The 25375-nt window shown below is 44.9% G+C and overlaps 1 protein-coding gene across 2 annotated transcripts in view; it reads right to left on the reverse strand.

The window, feature by feature from the left end:
* The window catches only part of LOC135200332 (acidic leucine-rich nuclear phosphoprotein 32 family member B-like), an 81063-nt gene that overhangs the window by 33929 nt on the left and 21759 nt on the right, over window positions 1-25375 (reverse strand). For both annotated transcript variants that reach the window (XM_064228897.1, XM_064228896.1), the window contains exons 2-4: window positions 9730-9873; window positions 9409-9528; window positions 3461-3573 (exon numbers count right to left, since the gene is read on the reverse strand). In XM_064228897.1, coding sequence (XP_064084967.1) covers window positions 3461-3573; window positions 9409-9528; window positions 9730-9873 — 377 coding nt within the window. The remainder of the gene's footprint in view (window positions 1-3460; window positions 3574-9408; window positions 9529-9729; window positions 9874-25375) is intronic.

Genomic DNA, 25375 nt, shown 5'->3' on the forward strand with positions numbered 1-25375 from the left:
GCCAGAACTCCGAGTGACCAATCCAGAAAGTTGAACACCTCTAAAGTGACAAAAAGTCCCTTTAGAAAGTGGTTCAACTCTGAAGTGCTCCACGTCGCTCTGACCGATCCTAAGGAGTGACGTCTAGAGGCCTCCACTAAATTGGAAAAAGTAATCCGCATCTGCAGAGGCAAGGTAGAGAAAGACCCATAGTCTCTCCTGTCCCATACAAATACCTCTCTTTCCATGTAGTTTGGAAGGAGGCATGCAGAATACCGTCTTTCCTAACTCCTTCTGTCCCATCCAAGAATCTAAAGAATGGAGTGCCTTCTTCATCGATATAGCAGGCTTCATTTTTCAAAAACGGCCGAAGATTTTGCGTAGCCGAGCTGAAAAGAGAGAAACGAGGAGAAGGAGGAGCCGCCGGACTAAGAGAATCTCCAAATTCTTGAAGCAATAATGAGGCTAAGACTTTATAACTCGATAGTCCCTCATTAGCAGGAGGTTCGTCATCAGACAACTCGTCTAACCCTCGATCAGACGAAGGAGAAAGTTCACGTTTTGGAGGGAGAGTCCTTCCAAGACCTCCTATGCTCTGAAGGCGAGAGCTCCTATTTGAGAAGAGTCATAAACTCCAGGAACGAGTCTCCGACTCCTGCCTCCTGGCTCTTGACTCTTGCCTCCTGACTCCTGCCTCCTGCCTCCTGGCTCCTGCCTCCTGACTCCGGACTCCTGCCTCCTGACTCCGGACTCCTGGCTCCTGCCTCCTGACTCCTGACTCCTGGCTCCTGCCTCTTGACTCCTGCTCTTGCCTCTTCCGCCTCCTGGCTCTTGCCTCCTGGCTCCTGCCTCTTGCCTGGATGCCTCTACACTCCTGGTCTGGGCTCCTGCCTCCTGGTTGACTCCTCACTCCTGGCTCTTGGCTCCTGCCTCCTGGGTGACTCCTCACTCCTGGCCGGTGCCAGACGTCTGATCGGTTCATCCAGGTTCGTACAGGAAACCTCACCTCGAGTAGGAGTATCGATCCTGGCGGCAGATACCTCCATACGTCTGGAGGATCTTTTGATCGGAAGGGAAGAGTCTTTCCTTCTAGGAGGCTCCTTTGACAGAACTCCTACAAAAGACGAAATCTGCTCTTGCATCGCCATCATGAATCTCTTCGTAACCTCCTCTTTATCCTCTTCGGGAGGAGGGGAAGGAGGAGGGGAGGAGTCCATAGCCTCCACCTCCTGCCTCCTTCTCACTCTGGTTGAAAGAATGGCTCTTCTTGCCTTCTTCACTCCCGAGGGAGACTCCTCAGGGAGTTTTTGTCTGGGCTCGAATCAATAGTCGGAGCCTTCCAACTCCTCTTGAGTGGCCGAAGATCGATCTGAAATCTCTCCAATCACGTCTCGGAGATGAAGATCCCGACGACGAAAAACACTCACGCAGGACGCTTTTACAATAGCGATCCTTGGCAGTCTGGGGTGGTCACGACCAAAACCGCCGAAGGGACACCTGATCGGTGGGGATTCTCCACAACCTCCTTTCGGTTTTCGACATTCCTTCTCCCTCTGGGCATGTGAGCTTGGAAGAGGTCTAGACCTAGGAGCGTTGCTGAGCCGACCAGATGCCCCCTCCACTACACTGGGGACACTCATATCACTGTCCACTGAAAAATCACTAGCCTTACCTTGTATGGCAGCCATTTTGTTTTCCATCAACTTGAAGGCTGCTTTTAGATCCGCAAGTTCTTTTGCTGAATCTACAGGTTCTGCAATAGGAGAAGGGGCTGCAATGGAAGGAGAAGTAGCAATACTTACCCTTGGGGAAGATCCCAAGCTAGGAATTAGTTCAGATCTAGAACTACTTAAACTTCTATAAGAAGCCTTCCTCACTCTTTCTCTCTCTAACTTTTTAAAATAATTAGTTAGATTCTTCCATTCGTTCTCACTCAAGTTCTCACATTCCTTACAAGTATTAGTAAAAGAACATTCATACTCCCTGCAACCCTTGCATACCGTGTGAGGGTCTACCGAAGCTTTCGGCAACCTCACCTTACAGCCTACATTCACACAACGTCTCACAACCATTCCAGAGTCAGACATTATTAAAGAAAATTCCAAAATCAAGTCCACAAAACAGTCCACAAAAGCGTATGCCAATCCAACAATCTAGATACGTCACCAAAAGTCGGTGTCCAAAAGAAGATCAATTGCCGGTGAAAAAGAAAAACCAATCGAGAGGAACCAACAACAATGTTGATGGCCCGGGCGACAGAAGAATTCTAATTAGAAAACGGGAATGTTCCTAGTCCTGCCACCCAGGGCAGGGTGGCGGTAGATCACCTGACCTACCGGTAGCGTGTGCCGCGAAATTTGAAATTCTGTCGGAGACGACGGAGTCTATAGCTAAGTATATATCTGGCAGGGAAGTTGAATGTATAAAATTCAGAAATTCCTCACTACACACTCCACATTGCTTCAAGTATTGAAATGACCAAATCTTCACTTTGTTCATTATGAACCCCCTTTCTCTCTGCTCATGGGAGAGATTTTACAGCCAAGACTTCAGCAGGTGCCTCCATGGACTCTTCTTCACTAACCTTGGAGTGACTTGGGTCTCTTTAAAATGTTCCTACATGAGGAGAATTAACTCTATAGCAAAATCCTGAAGGGTCATCCAGAGATCCTCCTGACTCCCTCTGTCCTAGTGAATATTAAGTTGCTAAAGAGGCAGAAAGGACAAGGAAATATGGCAAAACACCTATGTTTATCCTAATTCTATTTTTAATGTCCCCTTTTGCATATTCCTATCTTCATTTTTACACACTTTAAGCTTATTCCCCAATTGCATCTAACCTCCACACCCACATTTCTGGCAGTTTATTGATTTTCTCCAAACATGTCCTCCAGATACCACACAATCTCCAAATCCTACTTCTTTGATCCTTGTAAAACTACTTGTACTTCTTCACTAGCAATTTCTTAGCCATATTCCCACTTTAGAGGCAAATGTCTTGTGCACTGTCATTAGAATCCTTGAATGCTTTGAAGCAACAGACATCATTCTCTTCTCACCATAGTCTCCCCAGAGAAGTCATCCTCTTATTTCAACGGATGGAAGAGGATACGGGAAAGAAGCATGGGACCATAAAATTCCTTTGCCATGACAATTTGGAAATCCAGTTCTGTCCAATCTAGCACCCTTACCTTGACTTACAACAGCGATCCACCTTCAATAGTGACACCCTGCCCAAAGACTTGTGTTCTCAACATCCAATAACAACCTTTGTTACCAAGCTTCAACAAGATACAACTATTGCTGAAGGTGCACCCACGTAAAATACAAAGGTCTGTATCTCATAGAAAAAATACTGCATTATCGAGTACTATATCATGCTTTTATATAATGAATTTATGCAAGAAACTACAAAATATTAGAGTATCAAAAAGTAAAAAATAAATACATTTATAGTACTAGCAGATTCAATTGTACCTACCCATCTAAATACACAAGAGAGGGGATAAGGGCAAATACTTTCTCTCTGTAATTCTCTAGCACTGATACTTCACAGCTGAAGAGATCTAACGTCACCAAGCTTTTCAGGTCCTTCTGTAAAACAGAAAATCAAAACAATTTAGTGAGATAGCTATTAGGCCAAGCCAAAGAGAACAAACATCTTCATTTTAATAATATTCAATAACATTAAAACACTGACAGATCATGGAGTGTTCTATATATTTGTACATTAAAAATCACAACAATTACAGTAGTACCTCGAGATACGAAAGGCTCAACTAACGAAAAATCCAAGTTACGAAAGCCAATGCGAAAAATTTTACTGCTCTACATACGAAAAGTTTTCAAGATACGAAAGGTTTCTGAAAGTCCGAGATTCGCCCGATAACAATTTTGAAACTCGCGCCGCACGCCGCCATCTTAGTGCTAGTAGACTCACCACCATCCTCCTGCTCTCCCATTGGTTCCTGATGCTAGCCAAGCCATGAGATCCTTCTCTCTGACTGGACAGCATCCCTCCCATCATGCATCTTCTATACGTACACGCTGGCGTCCCTTAGCTCGGCCACTCCGCACCCAAAACTTTACCGTACGCAATCGGCATTCGTTCGCTCCAACGATTTCGTTTAGTAACGTAAATTCGTTAGTGATTTCGTTACAGTACATATTATCGTGTTGTGCGAAGACTGTATTATTACGTATTTGTGTAACTTTACGTAAATTAACGTAGTCATGGGTCCCAAGAAAGTTGAAATTCTTGGAAAGAAGCGCATGCTGTCTCTGGAGACAAAGATGGAGATCATAAAGAAGTACGAAGCTGGTATGCGATTGAGTGTGATCGCAAAGGAATACGGCCGTAATTCGTCGACAATAGGCACCATCCTTAAACAGAAGGATGCCATCAAAGCAACTACACCATCGAAGGGCATCACTATTTTGTCCAGCAAGAGGAGCCATGCGCACGACGAGATGGAACGGCTGCTCCTCATCTGGATAAAAGAAATCGCTGGCGATACAGTAACGGAGACAGCAATCGCTCACAAGGCCAGTGCTATTTTCGGCGATTTGATTGCGCAGGCAGAAGACGAGGGAGGGGAAGGGACTTCAACGCCAACCCCAGAGTTCAAGGCTTCGCATGGCTGGTTCGAGAAATTTCGTAAACGGACTGGCATCCATTCGGTGGTGCGTCATGGGGAGGCTGCCAGCTCGGACACGAAAGCGGCCGAAGCCTTTAAAAAGACGTTCGACGAGATGATGACCAAGGAAGGCTACAGTTCTCAGCAAGTCTTCAACTGTGATGAGACTGGCCTTTTTTGGAAAAAAATGCCTCGTCGGACATAAATCACGGAGGAAGAGAAGAAGCTACCCGGGCATAAGCCTATGAAAGACAGGCTCACACTCGCACTTTGTTCGAACGCCAGTGGGGATGGCAAGGTGAAGCCCCTACTGGTGTATCACTCCGAGACTCCTCGAGCCTTCAAGGCCCACAAAGTGTTGAAGAAGCTTCCAGTGATGTGGAGGGCTAATGCAAAAGCCTGGGCAACGAGGCTTTTGTTCACAGAGTGGGTAAATCTGTGTTTCGGCCCGACTGTGAAGAGTTTTTTGGAAGAGAAGCGCCTCCCCCTGAAATGTCTGCTGGTGTTGGACAATGCCCTCCCCACCCTCCTGGCCTCGAGGAAGATATCCTAGCGGAGTATTCCTTCATTAAGATTCTTTTTCTTCCGCCCAACACCACCCCTCTCCTCCAGCCCATGGACCAGCAAGTGATAGCGAACTTTAAGAAACTGTACACGAAACTTCTTTTCAAGAGATGTTTCGACATCACCGATACCACAAACCTCACCTTGCGTCAATTTTGGAAGGAGCATTTCGACATCGTCATTTGCATCCGACTCATTGACCTAGCTTGGCAGGAGGTTTCGAGGCGAACCTTGAATTCCTCATGGAGGAAACTCTGGCCTGATGCCGTATCCGCCAGAGACTTCGAGGGATTCGACGTGGGCGAAGCTGGTACTGCAGTCAGAAACAGTTGATGATCCCGAAACTGTTTTGGAACCAGATCTTGATGAGATCGTTGCACTCGGCAAGTCCATGGGGCTGGTCGTCGACGAGGACGACATCAACGACCTTCTCGAGGAGCAACAAGAGCTTACAACGGATGACCTGAAAGAGTTGGAGGCCATGCAACTTAACGTCGTTCAAGAGGAGTTCTCTAGCAGCGGCGAGGAAGAGGAGGAGGAGCCTATGACAACGGCAGAAATTAAGGATATTCTAGGCGCTTTTCATAAAGTGCAATTGTTTATCGAAAAAGACACCCGAAAAGGCTCACACAGGTCGTATGCTTGCGCAGTTCGATGACGTTTGCTTGAGTCGTTTCAGGAACATTGGTAAAAGTAGGCAGAGAAGCAATCTTCCTTGGATCGTTATTTTTTAAAGAGGCCTTCAGCATTAGCAGGAGTAAGCAAAAAGGAAGAACCAAGTGATAAAAAACAAAGTTGAAAGCAAAAAGGAAGAACCAAGTGATGAAAAACAGAACGTTGAAAGCGGTGATGAAGTTGAAATTCTGTTTAAAAAAAAAAAGGCCTACGTAAAAGTAAAAAAAAAAAAAATTTAAAATAAAAAAAAATAAATTCCGTAATTTCTAGATTTTTGTAAGTTAAGTGTTACAGTTTTGTTAAGGTGTTTCGTAAATTTTAGTTTTATGGTTTTCCTTAAATTTTTTGTGTGTTTTCGTAAAGTTAAGTGTACGTACGTACGTACGTTATCTGCCGTTTGTCCTCCTCCTCCTCTGCAGCCACTATCGGAGATAGCCTCACTCGAAAGGTAAGCTTCCACATTTTACGTTACAGTAATAATATTTCTTGTACACTAACATACACTTTATTTACAGGTTTTCGATTTTTATTCTTAATTTAGGTATTGAATGGTCCAAATTGTTGTAGTATTTCATTGTTTATAGGTCAATTTAGCTTTATTATGAAATTTAATGGGGTGTTTTTGGAGGGCTTGGAACGGATTAGCCATTTTACATGTAAAATGTGTTCCAAGATACGAAAAACTCATTATACGAAGGCCGCCTCAGAACGGATTAATTTCGTATCTCGAGGTACCACTGTAATTCAAATACACTCACTTCGCTATACAAAATAAAAGCTTCTCATACCCATACCTAAATAAATACAAGTCAGTTACTTTTTTATATAGAAGTATATCCCTTCATACTTGCTAAGAACGTGTGTTGGAATCTGATAACCAGTTTCTCCTGCAAATTAAGCTATTTATGCTCATACAAATTAAGCTCACCACCAATTCATCTTTGCCAGAATTAATGCCTTACATAATTAAATGTGGGCTTTAAGGTGAGCTAATAATCAACTGGGCTTTTTCTTTTGCCCAATCATGAAATATAGATCTGAGTAAACAGCACTCATTCTAGTAAAGAAAACTAGCTGACTTGCTTGCTGATAAGTTGAAATCCACACTTCTGCTTTCACCATTTGATACTGGCAACCCCTTAACAACTGCCAAAGACTACCCCTAAGCCAAAAAACATGCAGCAAGATAATTGTTCCACTGCATAATTCTGTAATAATAATAATAATAATAATAATAATAATAATAATAATAATAATAATAATAATGTCGTTGTGGTGATCAGTTGCTGGATGACGACCTCCAAGTACCTGACCGTCTTCCCCTACAATTGGGTTGAATACCTGGTTGCCGGACGAGGCTCCTCTGTTGCCAGAGGTTCCATTTACGTCGTTGTCGTTTATTCCTTCATTTCTTTCCATCATTGCTGAGTTTTGCTATTTAACCCATAGCTGGACCCTACCCCATCAGGGATAGGTACTCATTTACAGCTGAGTAGACTGAGGAAATTATGGTAAAGATCCTTTCCCAAGGAATCAACGCCGAGGAGAGCGGTCACCCATCCAACGACTGACCAGCCCCAATGTTGCTTAACTTGACTTAAGTGTATTGCCGACCTAACCCACTCCTCCACGGCGCCACATAATAATAATAGTAACGAGAACTGAAGGGATAAAGCTACCAGATGGGAGCAACATCAAACACATAGATGAGACAGGATACAAATACCTGGGAATAATGGAAGGAGGAGATATAAAACACCAAGAGATGAAGGACACGATCAGGAAAGAATATATGCAGAGACTCAAGGCGATACTCAAGTCAAAACTCAACGCCGGAAATTAGATAAAATCATCCATACATGGGCAGTGCCAGTAATCAGATACAGCGCAGGAATAGTGGAATGGACGAAGGCAGAACTCCGCAGCATAGATCAGAAAACCAGGAAACAAATGACAATACACAAAGCACTACACCCAAGAGCAAATACGGACAGACTATACATAACACGAAAGGAAGGAGGGAGAGGACTACAAAGTATAGAGGACTGCGTCAACATCGAGAACAGAGCACTGGGGAAATATCTGAAAACCAGTGAAGATGAGTGGCTAAAGAGTGCATGGAAGAAGACTAATAAAAGTAGACGAAGACCCAGAAATATACAGAGACAGGAGAAAGACAGAAAGAACAGAGGACTGGCACAACAAACCAATGCACGGACAATACATGAGACAGACTAAAGAACTAGCCAGCGATGACAATTGGCAATGGCTACAGAGGGGAGAGCTAAAGAAGGAAACTGAAGGAATGATAACAGCGGCACAAGATCAGGCCCTAAGAACCAGATACGTTCAAAGTACGATAGACGGAAATAACATCTCTCCCATATGTAGGAAGTGCAATACGAAAAATGAAACCATAAACCACATAGCAAGTGAATGCCCGGCACTTGCACAGAACCAGTATAAAAAGAGGCATGATTCAGTGGCAAAAGCCCTCCACTGGAGCCTGTGCAAGAAACATCAGCTACCTTGCAGTAATAAGTGGTACGAGCACCAACCTGAAGGAGTGATAGAAAACGATCAGGCAAAGATCCTCTGGGACTATGTATCAGAACAGATAGGGTGATACGTGCAAATAGACCAGACGTGACGTTGATTGACAAAGTCAAGAAGAAAGTATCACTCATTGATGTCGCAATACCATGGGACACCAGAGTTGAAGAGAAAGAGAGGGAAAAAATGGATAAGTATCAAGATCTGAAAATAGAAATAAGAAGGATATGGGATATGCCAGTGGAAATCGTACCCATAATCATAGGAGCACTAGGCACGATCCAAGATCCCTGAAAAGGAATCTAGAAAAACTAGAGGCTGAAGTAGCTCCAGACTGATGCAGAAGAGTGTGATCCTAGAAACGGCACACATAGTAAGAAAAGTGATGGACTCCTAAGGAGGCAGGATGCAACCCGGAACCCCACACTATAAATACCACCCAGTCGAATTGGAGGACTGTGATAGACAAAAAAAAAAAAAAAAAAAAAAAAAAAAAAAAAAAAAAAAAAAAAAATAATAATAATAATAATAACAATAATAATAATAATAATAATAATAATAATAATAATAACAATAAAAAAAAAAACTTTCATCTATTTTCTTACACCTTGAAATTTATTTTTGCTTCTGGCTTAAGTGGTAAAGTGGACCCGTAGTAATTTTTGCAAAATGCTTTATATATTGCTTTATGAACAGACAACTATTATGGAATAAAGTTCCAAAATTTATCTACATATATTATGCTGGTAACTGGCAATGCTGATGTACCTGCAACAGAATACAGGCAATAAAAAACTGCATATGGAAGCACACTGCATGTTAGAAGTCTACATTTCATTACATGCCTATCTACCTAATTGATAATTTCTTTCAATGACCAGCAAATTTTCCCTAAATATATCCATCAATGGCATCTTCCACAACTTAGGAAAACTATGAAAAATCAAGGACAAAATGAAAATAACTATATCAATCATGCCAAAGTATAATTGATACTTACCAAAGGTTCAAGTGTTTCAATGTCCTTAATCCTGTTGCCAGAGAGGTTCAAGTATGCAAGTTTAGGAAGGCATGTTAGTGCACTCAGACCCCCTTGGATGCGGTTGTCACTTAGCTCTAGCTGAAAAGTCAAAAGAAACATCAACACAAAAGGGAATGAGATACGAATTAATTCACACATTGAAAGATGTACATTATCTGTGTGTTAAACACTCGGGGCTTATTAAATATTCCACTCACTTCTTTGACACCTCTATTACACTTACAGCACATAAAAAATGTAATATCAGATAAAGAAAAAGAATACAAATACTATACCAACCTTACGAAGGTTTGCAAGAGCTGGGAACCCTTTGAGTGATGTCAAACCAACATTAATGAGACTCAAGACCTCGAGATTTTCAAACTCCGCACTCAGACCCACTATAGAAGTGCTTTTGCAGTTGTCCAAAATCAGCTCTGTGATCTGGAAGAAAGATAAAACCATAAAAAAGTTTGTAGAAAATTGTGTTTCGTGGTAAAATCAATTTGTGCTCACAAACCCATACATCATAAAATAACCTGCATTTCACAAGAGCCATGGAAGACGACAGTAGATTTAGGCACGAAAAATCCATTATCTCACATAAACTGGCAGTACAGAAACAATAGTAGAGCATTCACCAAGCACATGAGGAATAAAAGTAGATAACCCAAGATGCCATGTTTGCCAAAACCTTGAGTCATATAATCAAGACAAAGTGGATAACTGACTCAGTCCCTCCCAGTCAGTAAAATGTGACCTGCTGTGAACATCTGTCACAAGTAAACATCATCCCATTTATGTATACCAAATAATTATACAATCTGGAAAACATGTTTTGACAATGCCAGGTATTACTCTGAAGATTACAGTGGTCCAGTATACTTAAAGACCAAGAAATGAAACAACCCAAACTTTCTGGTCCTTTACCTCAAGTTGCGAGATATCCTCTTGTAAGAACTTCAAAGTGCCTGGAAAATGACTTGCTGGCACCAATACAAGAAAGCATTCTTCGTAGGAGGTATGGCCAACCAAGTACACTGTCTGGAAGTCTTATCCAACAAGGAAGCAGCAGCTAGGACCTCAAACAGCAATCTAGTGAGGCTACTCTACACAGAAATGAACAGCCAGCAGGAATGAATCAACAAAAGCAAACTGATCCAAATTGTTAAAGGACTGATTTATTAAGCCTTAATAGCAGGAAGTGTTTTTAATGTTCCTAAATCAAAAAAATGATATTGTTAGAATACAATAAAGTTTTGTACATACTTACCCGGCAGATATATACTTAGCTTATGTCTCTGACGTCCGACAGAAATTCGAATTTCGCGGCACACGCTGCAGGTAGGTCAGGTGATCTACCCCCCTGCCGCGGGTGGGTGGCAGGAATAGGAACCGTTCCCGTTCTAGAACCAGATTTCTCTTCCACCTGTCTCCTGAGGGGAGGCTGGGTGGGCCATTCATCGTATATCTGCCGGGTAAGTATGTACAAAACTTTATTGTATTCTAACAATATCATTTTTGTACATGCAACTTCCCTGGCAGATATATACTTAGCTGATTGACACCCTTGGTGGTGGGTAAGAGACAACTATTTACTGAATAGACAGGTAAACAACATACGTTGTAGGTAATAAATAAATAAAACCTTAGTTCCTACTTGTTCAGGCGGAAGATTCCATGGCTAATGCCTAGGAATCTGCTTCGCCTCAAGAGCCTCAGCGAGGATGTGACCTATGGCTAAGAGTTCTTGTGGGTCTGTCGATGGGGTCTTATCCATTTACCCGACAGAGCCTCTTACATGACAATAGCTATGCCTAGTGGCATAATTAAGGAGCACAACACCGATCCCGATCACCTGATCCTAACACGAGGGTTAGTGCTTAAGTTGAAAAGAGTTATCCCCAAACTCCTTTCAAACAACCCAAAGAAAAAACACGACGTTAACTAAAATTTAACTCACTAGTTAAGGATCAGTATCGGCTCCCTATCCCAGCAATGTATCCGCAGACACATATCAACCAAGAGAGAAGGATCTCTCGTAGGTTATCTTGACATCCTTCGGATATGGGAAGTCAACACAGAGTTGCATCTCCCGTATGTGACAGCTAATATGTCCTTATGACATATTGTTAAGGAAAGAACAAGAATACAGAAAAGCTCGCACTCCATGCGCTTTTAATTCTCAGCTGTTTGAAGGAATCATCAATGCACTTGTCAAGTGCTTAGGAGATCACATTGTCTCAAAGAAGGCCAGGGCATTCTTTGATATAGATCTCTTCTGGGTGAAGCCTGGAGCCTGGCTAGCGCCTCGCGCCTGGCTGGAGCCTTGCGCCTGAATGGCGCCTAGAGCCTGGCTGGAGCCTTGCGCCTGGCTGGCGCCTCGCGCCTGGCTGGCGCCTGATTGGCTCCTCCCTCCTGGCTAGCGCCTCGCGCCTGGCTGGAGCCTTGCGTCTGGCTGGCGCCTTGCGCCTGGAGCTTGGCAGAAGACTTCATGATTACTGTCTATGAGTCTGCATGCCTCAAGAGTTTCATCGAGGTAGGGACCTATGACTGACAAACCTTTCTGGATCATGTCAATGGGGGCTAACCCGCTTACACGACAGAGCCTTCTCGGATCGTGCCAATGGGGGCTGACCCACTTACATGGCAGAGCCTTACCTGTATTCAATATCAATGGGGAACTAGCCACCCTCTTACATGACAGAGCTTTAGGTTTCTCTTTACTGGAAGGAGCCTTGCGCCTGGATGGATCCTCAATCCTGACTGGAGCCTAGCCTTGAAGGAGCCTGGCACCTGGATGGCACCTGGCTGGCTTCTAGAGCCTGGCTGGCTCCTAGAGCCTGGCTGGCTCCTAGAGCCTGGCTGGCGCCTCGTGCCTGGCTTGGCTCCTCCACACTTGCTGGAGCTTCGAGCTTGGAAGAGTCTCTAGGCTGTCTGGCGATGTCCACATCGGACACTCTTATATCTGTCCGATTTGTTCGCCTCTGGCGCATTTGCGCCAGGTTGGAGGCCCGCTCCTTCTCAGTATCCGGCCATGACAGAGTTCCTTGGAACTGTCCGCCTCTGGCGTTTTTCGCCTGTATTGGCATTTGGCGCTTGGCTGGCGCTACATTGTCCGAGAGTCCTGAACAAACCACATAGTTTTATCAGGAGACTGGAGAAGGGTGGAAGAAAGTTCTTCCCCTTTGAGCTTTTGGCCCCTGGCAAGGGGAGGTGATTTTAGTCAGCTACACCCAGTAGACGACAGGATATCTAACAATACGAGAGAGAAGAGTCTTCCTCCGAGGAGGATCCTTCGTGAACACTTCTTTTGCTAACGAGATCTCTTCTTACATGTTGATGAGGTTCCTCGTTGCAGAATCTTCCCTATCCTTGCCCGAAGGAAGGGAAGGAGTCTGGAAGTCGAAGGAGAGACTGAGCTGAAATTGGGCGGAACCCTGATTTCTAGCTCTTATTGTATTCTTCTGAATACCTTCTGGGAAGCATTTGAGCCCTCATCGCACCCCGAAGACTCTGTAGGCAAACGTTTAAACCATCTCTTCTTCTGTAGATGAAAATGTAAGTACCCTGCCTGGGCAACTAAACTTCTATCTGAAAGCGTTGCGTCAGGAATAGAGGGATTTAGTTCTTTTGCCAGACATACTATGCTGGCAAGACCCATTGCCGAGTCTCCATTGAATCTGATGCGAGATTCCAATGCACAAAAAATTCACTTGTCTTCTTGGTCGTTTAGGGCTAAGAGAAACAAAGAATTCCTTCATAAACTTCCTCAAAGAAGTTTGATGAGGAGCAGTTCCATTTTGTCGGAACACGGAATCTGTGGCCACAAAAAAAAAATTCCATTCGAAGTACATGATATCCTACTCTTGTCGTATTGCGGTATCGTATAGATCCCAAAGATCTTAATCCTCTGTTATCTCTAATTCCCCTTGTAGAGACAGAGTATAGCCTTTTACTGCGTTCTTTGATAGCAGATATATACATAGGTGATTCTTCCCTCTGAAAGTGAAGAAAAAAAACCTCGCTATGTGGTTCACAGAGGTATCGGAAGAGGACAGTTTCCTCATTCCATCTAGCACGATCTGCAGCAATTCTATGTCTTAGCCATGACTATTGTCATTTACCTTGAAAAATCCTCTCATTCATGTCCACTTCTGGTCAGTCTGCACGTGGAAAGACTCAGAGTGGAGAGGTTTTTCAGGTCTATTTATAATAGATTCTGATAGAATATCCAGATACTCTTGGAAAAGCCTTACGAAACATGCTGTGAGAAGAACGTGACTTCTGTGAATCCAACCTCTCTAAGGCCAAAATGAGGCATTCATCCTCTCTTCCTTTGACGCCCATTTATCTTAATATCTGTTAAGAATTTATAACTAGGGGAAAAAAAGACCAAAGTTTATTCCCCTTCTTTAAATTAAAGATGTCGTATAGTGCTACCTCTCTTGGTTCGAGGAAAGGAAGCAGTCTATAGGAAGCCTGTTCGTCTTCTACCTTGCGAAGAGATCTATGAAGACTTTCCGCAGGTTCTCAAAACTCTTTTCAAAAAATAAATGTTAGACATACGTTAACAGTTATTTATCTTCGATCGAGAAGGTTCTCACGGACATGCAAAATCTTGCATCGAACCTTTAAGGATCGTTACGTTCCGTGTCTGTTCCCAAATAGGTTCTCTTTTGTTAACGCGAACAGGGGCGAAAAAAAGAGATTCTCGATGCTCTTTGCGATATGAGAGAGTCGTGGAATTGGCCTAAGTGATTAAAAAAAATCATTTCATCATTCCTTGTAAGCGACCCCTTTCCGATTAAATGGGTAACGAAATCAGGAACGAATCTTGCCGTTACCGAGCCTCCGAGAGGCTACTGGTTTGTTTGTTTGTTTGTTTGTTTGCATGGTGTTTTTACGTGACTTCCGCACCACGTCGAGAGTGAACTTCTATCACCAAAAATCCACATCTCTCACTCCTCAATGGAATGGCCGAGAATCGAACCCGCGACCACCGAGGTGAGAAGCAAACACAAACCAACCACTACTGGACTCTTAGGTTAATAACTCGCTAAAACGAGAAAATATCTTGGATGGTACTTCTGGCGCATTGCGCCAGGCTGGCGCTTCTGGCGCAATTTGCGCCAGGCTGGCGCTTCTGACGCTTTGCGCCAGGCTGGCGCTTCCTTCTAGTTCTTTTAAGGTTATGTGCCAGAACATCTGTGCCCTTATGGTACCCAGACATCCTTCACGTGTTAATTCCGTTCTTAGTAGGAAAAACTTTTATATACGTAGTATAGTCCATTCAGGGAAACAACTTCTGCCACTAATAGAATGTTTCCCATCCGACTCACCCATCTTCTCTTGAGCAATATCCGATTCTAAAAAAGGTTGTGTGCGTTCTCGAAAGGATGAGAGAATTATATTATTTCGTGCTCTGCCGTATTAGACTCCTTTATAATACTGTCACATTGTGGTAAACAGCATTAATCTAGGAAACCTTTGTAAGGATACTAGGAATTCTGTAGTTAACCTCGGTATGCGCATAAGACTTGACCATACCGTAGTCTTAAAGTGAATTCTCTTCTACTACATTCATCTTCTCACTAAGCATGTACTCTAATAAGCCATGCTTTCGTAAGCATGAGAGCATCATATAATATAGAGTTCCGCTGCGTTAGAATCCTTTAATAATGTTACCTACGGTAAACAGCATTGAAAGGTTGTAATATCTTTCTTATTGAAAGCTTCTTAGCAAAAGGCAGACAATATTTTATTTATGTTTGCTTAACTATCCCCCTCAATCCGAGGCTAAAACCGCGATTGTAGGGGAGAGACACGGTTAGTTATTCCATCCCGCAGGAGAGAGACATGTAACCAACCACTCATGACCGACACCTACATGTTACTGCGTTGGTCTCGACTCTCTAAGGCGCGATAGCAGTCTCCGTTAGCCGTCTGGCCTTACTCTTCCAGAGTTGCCAGCTACTCCATTAAATAAAGGAATCTTATAAAATTATCGAACTTCAGGAAGTTCTTATTAATGCATATTTAAGCGAAACAAGACTTCGATAAATCTAGAAGCTAAGTAGGTGGTGTCTTAACAATCCCTTTAAGCGTAGTCCTTCCTAGGAAATTCCTGGAAGGATACTGATAATTGAGTTGCTCTACAAAGAAGTAACTACGGTATGTGTGATTTGCCGTATCGTATTCTCATACAGCAGATACTCAACTCAACTACCTTCTTTCCCTGCCGAGGCAGATAAAGGAAAAATTTTTACTGTCTTCGTTGTTAATATATATCTCCTTAAGGAAGGAAGTTAATCCAGGAACTCTTTAAATCTTCGTGATTTCCTCATAAATCGCGGAAGAGACAGAATTCCTGTTCGTCTGTAGGGTTTACGGAAGGAAGTAGATATTTCCTATCCGCCATCATACCCAAACGTCGATGAGATTCTTATAAGAAAAACTCCCAAAGCGCTTGCCTCTTCATAACGAGGGAAGAGCATGAATGAAGGAGTGTGTCCGCATTACTCAAAGAGGAGCCTCGCGACTGACCTCTCTCTCTTAAGAAGATTTGGAATATTCTGGCGCCTGGCTCCTTGCGCCTAGCGCCTGGATAGTTCCGCGCGCCTGGAATGTTCCGCACGCTAGAAAGGAGACTCGCTCCTGGAACGTTCGCTTGTGTGGAAGGTCCCGTGCGCCCTGATAGTTTCCGAGCGCCTACTAGACCCTTTTAGAAAGAGCCTCTTGCCCGAAACGTTCAAAGGAAGGATCGTTCTGATTGCCACTGTACTATAAGGCTCCTTGCTCTAGCCGTCTGTTTTTCTGGCGCAATTTGCGCCAGGCTGGCGCTTCGTCTCTTTGAAGGCGCCTTGCGCCAAGAAAAAATTTTCTAGAACGCGGCTCGCGCTCAGTTGCTAGAACGCGGCCCGCGTTTGGTTGTAGGAACGCGGCTCGCGCTAGTCTGTTTTCTGGAACGCGGCTCGCTGCTGGCTGTTGGAACGTGGCTCACGCTAGCTTGCTGGAACGCGGCTTCCTAAGTTCCTGGCTGGCTCTTGCTCAGTGTTCTCTTAGTTTTCAGAGAACGCGCTAGATCATCAAAACATATACATTCTTCGTCTTTCCGGATGTAAGATGAAGAGACGCACTTTTTTAAGGATGCCTTTTCAATGGCTATCCTTGGCAGTCTGGGACGCTCTACAGAACCTGCCGAGGGGACGCCTGACCGGTGGGGATTCTCTGAAACCCCCTTACGGCTTTCGACATTCCTTCTCCCCTGGGCTTGGGAGCTTGAAAGAGGTCTAGGCCTGGGAGCGAGACAGAGCCGATCAGACGCACCCTCCACTGCAATGGGGAACACTAGTAATCACTTCTTACCTTTCAATAGCTCGCATTTTGAGCCACAATCCTTGTCTTCAAATTGCAATTATGAATTTGAAGTTTCAGCGAAGTAAGAAGGTGATGAGGATGCAACACTACTAGTACTGTTAATACTCTAATTGCTCGTTAGTACGAGTTTCTAAAAAACTTTTAAAAGAAACGTATCTAGTTACATGCTTTACTGACTCCCTAAAGTAGGAAGTCAGTATATTTCCTCAATCAATTCTAACACTTATTACACATATTAATGAATAAATATGACAATTTGTCGAAAAATGATATTGTCATGTTACAATAAAGTTTTATACATACTTACCTGACAGATACGTATATACTTAGCTATAGACTCCGTCGTCTCCGACAGAATTTCAAATTTCGCGGCACACGCTACAGGTAGGTCAGGTGATCTACCGCCCTGCCCTGGGTGGCAGGACTAGGAACCATCCCCGTTTTCTAATCAGAATTCTTCTCTTCCACCTGTCCTCCTGCGGGGGAGGCTGGGTGGGCTATTAATCGTATAATCGTCTGAGGTAAGTATGTATAAAACTTTATTGTAACATGACAATATCATTTTTATACATTCAACTTCCCTGCCAGATATATACTTAGCTGATTAGCACCCATTGGTGGGGGTGGGTAGAGACAGCTAACTACTGAAATAAACAGTAAACAACATATGTTGTAGGTATTTATAAACCTTGGTTCCTACCTTATTAGGCTGAAGACTTCGCGGCTACTGCCTTGTAGTCTGCTTAGCCTCAAGAGCCTCAGCGAGATAATGATCTATGGCTAAGAGTTCTTGTGGGTCTGCCAATGGGGTTTCTATCCACTTACTCGGCAGAGCCTAAAGGCCTTTGTCATTGGGTGCTATTCCACTTACATGACAATACACCTTGTTCAAGGAGCACAAAACCGATCCCGATCACCATGATCCTAACATCCATGTTAGTTCTAAGATGTAAGGAGTCATCCCCTAACTCCTCCATCAAACAAAAACCAAAAAACTCGAAACATAATTACACTTTCATTACAAAATATACAAAAAAAAAATTTTGTACTCCCCTACTAGTCATACATACCCTTGATCGCCTACCAGCAATGACACTCTGCTCCCGTGCGACAGTAGTGAGCTTGCTACTAGAAAACCAAGCACCATATCTGACAAGAGGGTTTATGACGATAAAAACACAAAATTAAGGATCAGTCTTTGCTCCAAGACCCAGTACTGTATCTGCTGATACAAAAGGACCTAGCGAGAAGCACTTCTCATAGGTCACTCTCACGTCCTTCAGATAATGAGATGCAAATACTGAATTGCACCTCCAATATGTAGTCTCAATGATATTCTTCAGAGACATATTCTTTTGGAACGCCAAAGGACGTTGACTTACTGCTCTTACTTCATGCGTCTTGACATTTAGAAGACCGAAGGATGTCTCAGAGCAGTTCTTGTGAGCGTCCGTAATAACGCTTCTCACAAAGAAAGCCAAGGCGTTCTTGGACATGAGTCGTTTGGGGTTCTTCACTGCACACCAAAGACCTTGTTGACAAGCTCCCATCTGTCTCTTCCTCTCTAAATAGAATTTAAGAGCTCTCACTGGACAGAGAGATCTCTCTATCTCTCTGCCTACCAGGTTAGATAGGCCTTTTACCTCAAAACTTCTGGGCCAAGGTTTTGATGGGTTTTCGTTCTTTGCCAGAAACATTGTCTGGAAAGAACAGATGGCAGCATCTCCTTTGAACCCCACCGTAGAATCCAGAGCGTGTAATTCGCTCGTCCTCTTGGCTGTAGCGAGAGCCACCAGGAACAAGCATTTCCTAGTGACGTCGCGGAAGGACGCCAGATGTAAAGGTTCGAATTTGTCCGATGAAAGGAATTCAGGACCACGTCTAGATTCCAACTAGGTGTTCTAGGAGTAGCTGCTTTCGACGTCTCAAAAGATCTAATTAGATCGTGTAGATCTTTTGTCGTTAGCATGTCTAGGCCTCGATTCCTGAAAACCGAAGACAGCATGCTTCGGTATCCTTTTATTGTCGAGGACAGATAGGTGTGACTCCTTTCTCAGAAAGAGGAGGAAATCGGCAATATTCACTATAGAGGTACTGGAGGAGGACAGCTTCTGAACCTTACACCACCTCCTAAAGACTTCCCACTTCGACTGGTATACTCTTCTCGTCGAAGCTCTGCGGGCTCTAGCGATAGAGCCCGCAGCCTCGCGAGAAAAGCCTCTCGCTCTGACAAGTCTTTCGATAGTCGAAAGGCAGTCAGAGCGAGACCTGGGAGGTTGTGATGAAAACTCTCGAAGTGGGGTTGTCTGAGTAGATCGTGTCTGTTTGGAAGCGATCTGGGGAAGTCCACTATCCACTCCAGTACCCTCCGGGTGAACCATTCCTGGGGCTGGCCAAAATGGGGCTATGAGTATCAACTTCGTGCTCTTCGAAGCTACAAACTTCCTGAGCACTTCCCCAGGATTTTGAACGGGGGAAAGGCGTAAGCGTCCACACCCGACCAATCCATGAGAAACGCGTCTATTGCGAAGGCTCTCGGATCCTCTACTAGAGAGCAAAAGGTCTCTATTCTTTTGGAGAGGAACGTCGCAAACAGGTCTATGTGAGGTCTCCCCCACAGTGACCAAAGACTTTGACACCACTTCTTCGTGCAGAGTCCATTCTGTGGGAAGGACCTGGTTTCTCCTGCTCAGTCTGTCCGCTCTCACATTTTTGATCCCTTGAACAACATTGTGAGGAGAGTTATGCCTCTTTCTTCCGTCCAGGTTAACAGGTGTTTTGTCAACTGATAGAGGGAGAACGAGTGCGTTCCTCCTTGCTTTCTTATGAAGCCAGTAAGCCAGAGCCGTGGTGTTGTCTGAGTTGATCTGTAATTACCCCGTCTCTGACTATCTTTTCATCTTTCGAAGGACTTTAAGGCTAGGTGTATGGCCACAAGTTCCTTGCAATTGATGTGCCAGGACACCTGTTCCTTTGTCCAGGTGCCTGACACCTCCCTTGCTCCCAGCGTCGCTCCCCATCCCGACTCGAAGCGTCGGTAAACAACACTTGGTCTGGGTTCTGCAGAGCAGCGATAAGCCTTCGTTCTTTTGAAGCTGAGGGATCCACCACCTCAGATGATCTTTTACTTCTTGTGGAAGTTGGAAGATGTCCGAGAGTTGACCGTCTTCCAGCTCCACACCTCTTTGAGGAAAAACTGAAGAGGGCGAAGGTGAAGTCTCCCTAGCGAGAAGAACTTTTCCAATGAGGACAGGGTCCCTAAAAGGCCTCAGGTAATCCCTCGCTGAGCTGTCCTTTCTCTCTAAGAAGCTCGAGATTCTCGACAAACCTCGAGCGATTCTTTCTCGCGAAGGATATACCGAAACCCGAGAATCCATCTGAATCCCCAGATAGACCAAGTTCGGCGGGGATCAGTTGTGACTTCTCGAGGTTGACGAGCAACCCTAGCGAATCTATCATGTTCCTTGTTACTTCCAAGTCCTCCAAGCACTGACTCTTCGACTTGGCCCTGATCAGCCAGTCGTCCAAGTAGAGGGAGATGTTTATCCCCTCTAGGTGAAGCCATCTTGCTACATTCGCCATCAGGTTGGTGAATACTTGTGGGGCTGTAGACAGACCGAAGCACAGAGCCCTGAATTGAAAGATCTTGTCTCCTATCACAAAGCGAAGATATTTCTTTGACCGATGGTGAATGGGAACGTGGAAATAGGCGTCTTGCAGGTCCAGAGCGACCATCCAATCTCCTGGGCGAAAGCGCCGACATGGACAGAGGCGGACGTTGTCCATACGAAACTTCTTTTTCTGTACGAAGCGATTTCAGAGCGCTTACGTCAGAAAACTTGCCTCCACCCCCCCGATGCTTTGGTACTAAGAAAACAGGCGATTGAAAATACCGGGGAGTGTGGATCTGTACCAGTCGATGGCTCTTTTTCCACCATTTGCCCAACCATCTGAAGGAGAAGTCTTCGCATTAACGGGTCTCTGTACCTCGCTGAAACAGTTCCCGAGGCGTAGATGTTAGGGGCGGTTTGTCGTCGAAGGGGATTACATATCCCTTCTTCAGGACCGACACTGACCAAAGGGTCGGCTCCCCTTTGTTCCCATACTCCTGCAAAGTTCAGGAGTCTGGCGCCCACTGGTGCTTGGAGGAGCAACAAGTCACTTAGATTTCTTGAAATGGTCTAAATGAAGACCTTCCTCTCTTTTCAGAGCTCTTCTTTCTGGCAGGGGGACGAGCCGTTGCACCTCCACCCGAAAGGGCTGCTGAGTAGGACGAGGTTCCTTCTTAACCGTCGCCACTACCGGTCGTCCTTTCCTTGGACGTTTGAGTAAGTAGGTCTTGGTGTCGCCTTCTCAGTTAGTGAGCGAGATATATCCTTGACTAACTGAGAAGGAAACAGATGATCTGATAGCGGGGCGAACAGTAAGGCCGTCCTCTGGCTCGGAGAAACCCCTTTCGATAAAAAGGGAACCATACACTGATCTCTTTTTCAGGAGACCAGCACCGAAAAGTGAAGCCACTTCACCTGAACCGTCCTGTACTGCCTTGTCCATACAGGACAGTACGCTATGGAGAATTTCTGGGTTCTTCAGAAACTCCGGATCCTTGGATTTGTTGGCCAGAACTCCGAGCGACCAATCCAGAAAATTGAACACCTCTAAAGTGACAAAAAAGTCCCTTTAGAAAGTGGTTCAACTCTGAAGTGCTCCACGTCGCTCTGACCGATCCTAAGGAGTGACGTCTAGAGGCCTCCACTAAACTGGAAAAGTCGGCATCTGCAGAGGAGGGTAGAAAGACCCATAGTTCTCTCCTGTCCCATACCAAATACCTCTCTTCCCGTGCAATCTGGAAGGAGGCATGCAGAATACCGTCTTTCCTAACTCCTTCTTCTTGTCCATCCAAGAATCTAAAGAATGGAGTGCCTTCTTCATTGATATCGCAGGCTTCATTTTCAAGAAGGCCGACGATTTAGCCGTAGCTCGCTGAGCTCCGAAAAGACGAGCGAGAGGAAGGAGGAGACTGCAGGACTAAGAGAATCTCCAAACTCTTGTAGTAGTAAAGAGGCCAAGACTTTGTAACTAGAAAGTCCCTCATTAGCAGGAGGATCGTCGTCAGACAACTCTTCTCCACCCTCGATCCGACGAAGGAGAACGTTCCCGTTTTGAGGAAGAGTCCTTCCAAGACCTCCTCTGTTCTGAAGGGAGAGGAGCTCCCCATTTGGCAAGAGTCATAACCTCCAGGAACGAGTCCCCGACTCTTTGGACTCCTGGCTCTTGACTCTTGCCTCCTGACTCCTGCCTCCTGACTCTGCCTCCTGCCTCCCTGACTCGGACTCCTGCCTCCTGACTCCGGACTCCGGACTTCCGGACTCCTGGCTCCTGCCCTCTTGGACCTCCTGCCATCCTGGGCTCCTGGCTCCTGCCTCTTGACTCCTGCCTCTTTGCCTCCTGGCTCTTGCCTCCTGGCTCTTGCCTCCTGGCTCTTGCCTCCTGGCTCTAGCCTCCTGGCTCTATCCTCCTGGCTCTTGCCTCTTGGCCTGGATGCCTCCACACTCTTGGCTCTTGGCTCCTGCTCCTGGTTGACTCCTCACGTCCTGGCTCTTGCTCTGCCTCCTGGGGTGGGACTCCTCACTCCTGGCCGCCGGTGCCCAGAACGTCTGATGTTTCATCCAGGTTCGTACAGGAAACCTCACCCCTCGGGTAGGAGTATCGATCCTGGAGGTAGATACCCCTCCATACGTCTGGAGGATCTTTTACGGAAGGGAAGTGTCTTTCCTTCTAGGAGACTCCTTTGACAGGACCCTCCTACAAATTGATTCGAAATCTGTTCCTGCATCGCCATCATGAACCTCTTTGTAGCCTCCTCTTATCCTCTTCGGGAGGAGGGGAAGGAGGAGGGGGAGTAGTCCATAGCCTCCACCTCCTGCCTCCTTCTCACTCTGGTTGGAAGAATGGCTCTTCTCGCCTTCTTAACTCCCGATGGAGACTCCTCAGGGAAGTTTTCAGAGGGCTCGAGTCAATAGTCGGCGCCCTCCAACTCCTCTTGAGAGGCCGAGATCGATCGGAATTTCTCCAATCACGTCTCGGTGATGAAGATCCCGACGACGAGAAACACTCACGTAGGACGCTTTTTACAATAGCGGTCCTTGGCAGTCTGGGGTGTCACAGAAACCGGCCGAAGGGACACTGATCGGTGGGGATTCTCCACAACCTCCTTTCGGCTTTCGACATTCCTTCTCCTCTGGGCATGTGAGCTTGGAAGAGGTCTAGACCTAGGAGCGTTGCTGAGCCGACCAGATGCCCCCTCCACTACACTGGGGACACTTATATCACTGTCTAATGACACATCACTAGCCGTTACCTTGTATGGCAGCCATTTTGTTTTCCAATTATTTTGAAGGCTGCTTTTAGATCTGCAAGTTCTTTCGCTGGATCTACAGGTTCTGCAATAGGAGAAGGGCCTGCAATGGAAGGAGAAGTAGCAATACTTACCCTTGGGGAAGATCCCAAGCTTGGAATTAGTTCAGATCTAGAAACTACTTAAACTTCTACTGAGAAGCCTTCCTCGCTCTTTCTCTTTCTAACTTTTTAAATAATTAGTTAGATTCTTCCATTCGTTCACTCAAGTTCTCACATCTTACAAGTATTAGTAAAAGAACATTCATACTCCCTGCACCTCTTGCATACCGTGTGAGGGTCTACGAAGCTTTCGGCAACCTCACCTTACAGCCTACATTCACACAACGTCTCACAACCATACCAGAGTCAGACATTATTAAAGAAATTTCCAAAACCAAGTCCACAAAAAACAGTCCACAAAAGCGTATGCCAATCCAACAATCCAGATACGTCACCAAAAGTCGGTCAAGAAGATCAATTGCCGGTGAAAAAAAGAAAAACCAATCGAGAGGAACCAACAACAATGTTGATGGTCGGGCGACGAGAAGAATTCTGATTAGAAAACGGGGATGGTTCCTAGTCCTGCCACCAGGGCCGGGCGGTAGATCACCTGACCTACCTGTAGCGTGTGCCGCGAAATTTGAAATTCTGTCGGAGACGACGGAGTCTATAGCTAAGTATATATCTGGCAGGGAAGTTGAATGTATAAAAATTAATATTTCCCTTTCTTGCAAACTATGTGAGTGTCTACGAAAATTTCGGTAGTTACACGTCATATATTCTTCGAAATTTTTCGAAGCCAAATTCATTAAAAAGTTAATAAAAGCGTATGCCGAACCAAAGACCCAGTTACTTCCCTGCAAAAGACAGCCCAGAAGATCGATGGCGATGAAAAACGAAAATCAAGTCAGGAGGTAGCACAACATATGTTGACACTACCGCGACAGAGAAAATCTGGTTTCTAGAACGGGAACGGTTCCTATATTCCTGCCACCCAGCGCAGGGGGGTAGATCACCTGACCTACCTGCAGCGTGTGCCCGCGAAATTCGAATTTCTGTCGGACGTCAGAGACTAAGCTAAGTATATATCTGCCGGGGAAGTTGCATGTACAAAAATTGGATGTACTGGGAACAGTTGATTTGAGTACATAAGAACTCTACTTACACCATGCAATGAACAGTTCCCACTTCCCTTGGTGAGGAGCAGAGGGGGGACCTGCTAACAATAATGCAGACTCCCTAAATAAACCTTGGCAATAGTGACTTCGTGCCTTTCTGTCCCAATGACTATTTCAACTGCCAACATGCAGAAACTGACCTTGTTCGTCCTTGATTCCCCAGGTACCCCATGGCAATTGGGTTTCTGGTCTGATTCCACTGCAATGACCTACCAAGATGGTCACAAATGTTAGGGGATCTAAGTAGACAATTTGTGTGCCTCCATCTGTCCTCCTTTGACTATACTCCTTTCACCTGTGAATGCAAGTAAGCTCCCTGCCTAAAAAGCTCCAGCTAAAAAAACAAGATTCCCTTCAACAGGTTCTCCTGATCTTGCCTCTAATGAAGATCCTGAAAAATGTACTCAAGAGAAACACAGGGACACAATGGCAGCCTTCAAGCACTCGGCTTACTGCAATAGGAGGAATTGGATAAAGAAGTGACTGTAAGGAACCAAGTTCTAAACGATACCAGATGACCTATCAAAATCTTGGCTGTAGGTCGAAGGTGACAAACCCTGTCCCACGAAGGGTAGACCAACTCTGGTGTTGATTTGCTTAAATAGGAATACTGCCAATGTAAGAGGGGCCAGATCTGCTTTACTAAGTTTATTTCCAGTCCCAATTACCTTCACAAGCCATGAAGAGGACACAAGTGCTTCAACTTCTCCCTCAAAGAAACAAAGATCAGCCATTGTCTACAGCTGGGTACATGAATGCCGACATGTACTCTGCGACAATAGGTATATAATCATGTAAGCAGGAGCAACTGATGCAGGATTCAGCCACATTCACAGGTGCCAGGATTTACCAGAGCAATTATGTACGTAGGCATTTCAACAGATGTCTAGGGGGCATTAGTAGGCAAAAACACAAACATCATTGAAACAGATGACTGCGAGGTATATGTATATGTATATGTATAGTAATGTATATATGTATATGTATAT

Source organism: Macrobrachium nipponense, chromosome 26, assembly GCF_015104395.2.
Source record: "Macrobrachium nipponense isolate FS-2020 chromosome 26, ASM1510439v2, whole genome shotgun sequence".
Classification (NCBI taxonomy): Eukaryota; Metazoa; Arthropoda; class Malacostraca; order Decapoda; family Palaemonidae; genus Macrobrachium; species Macrobrachium nipponense.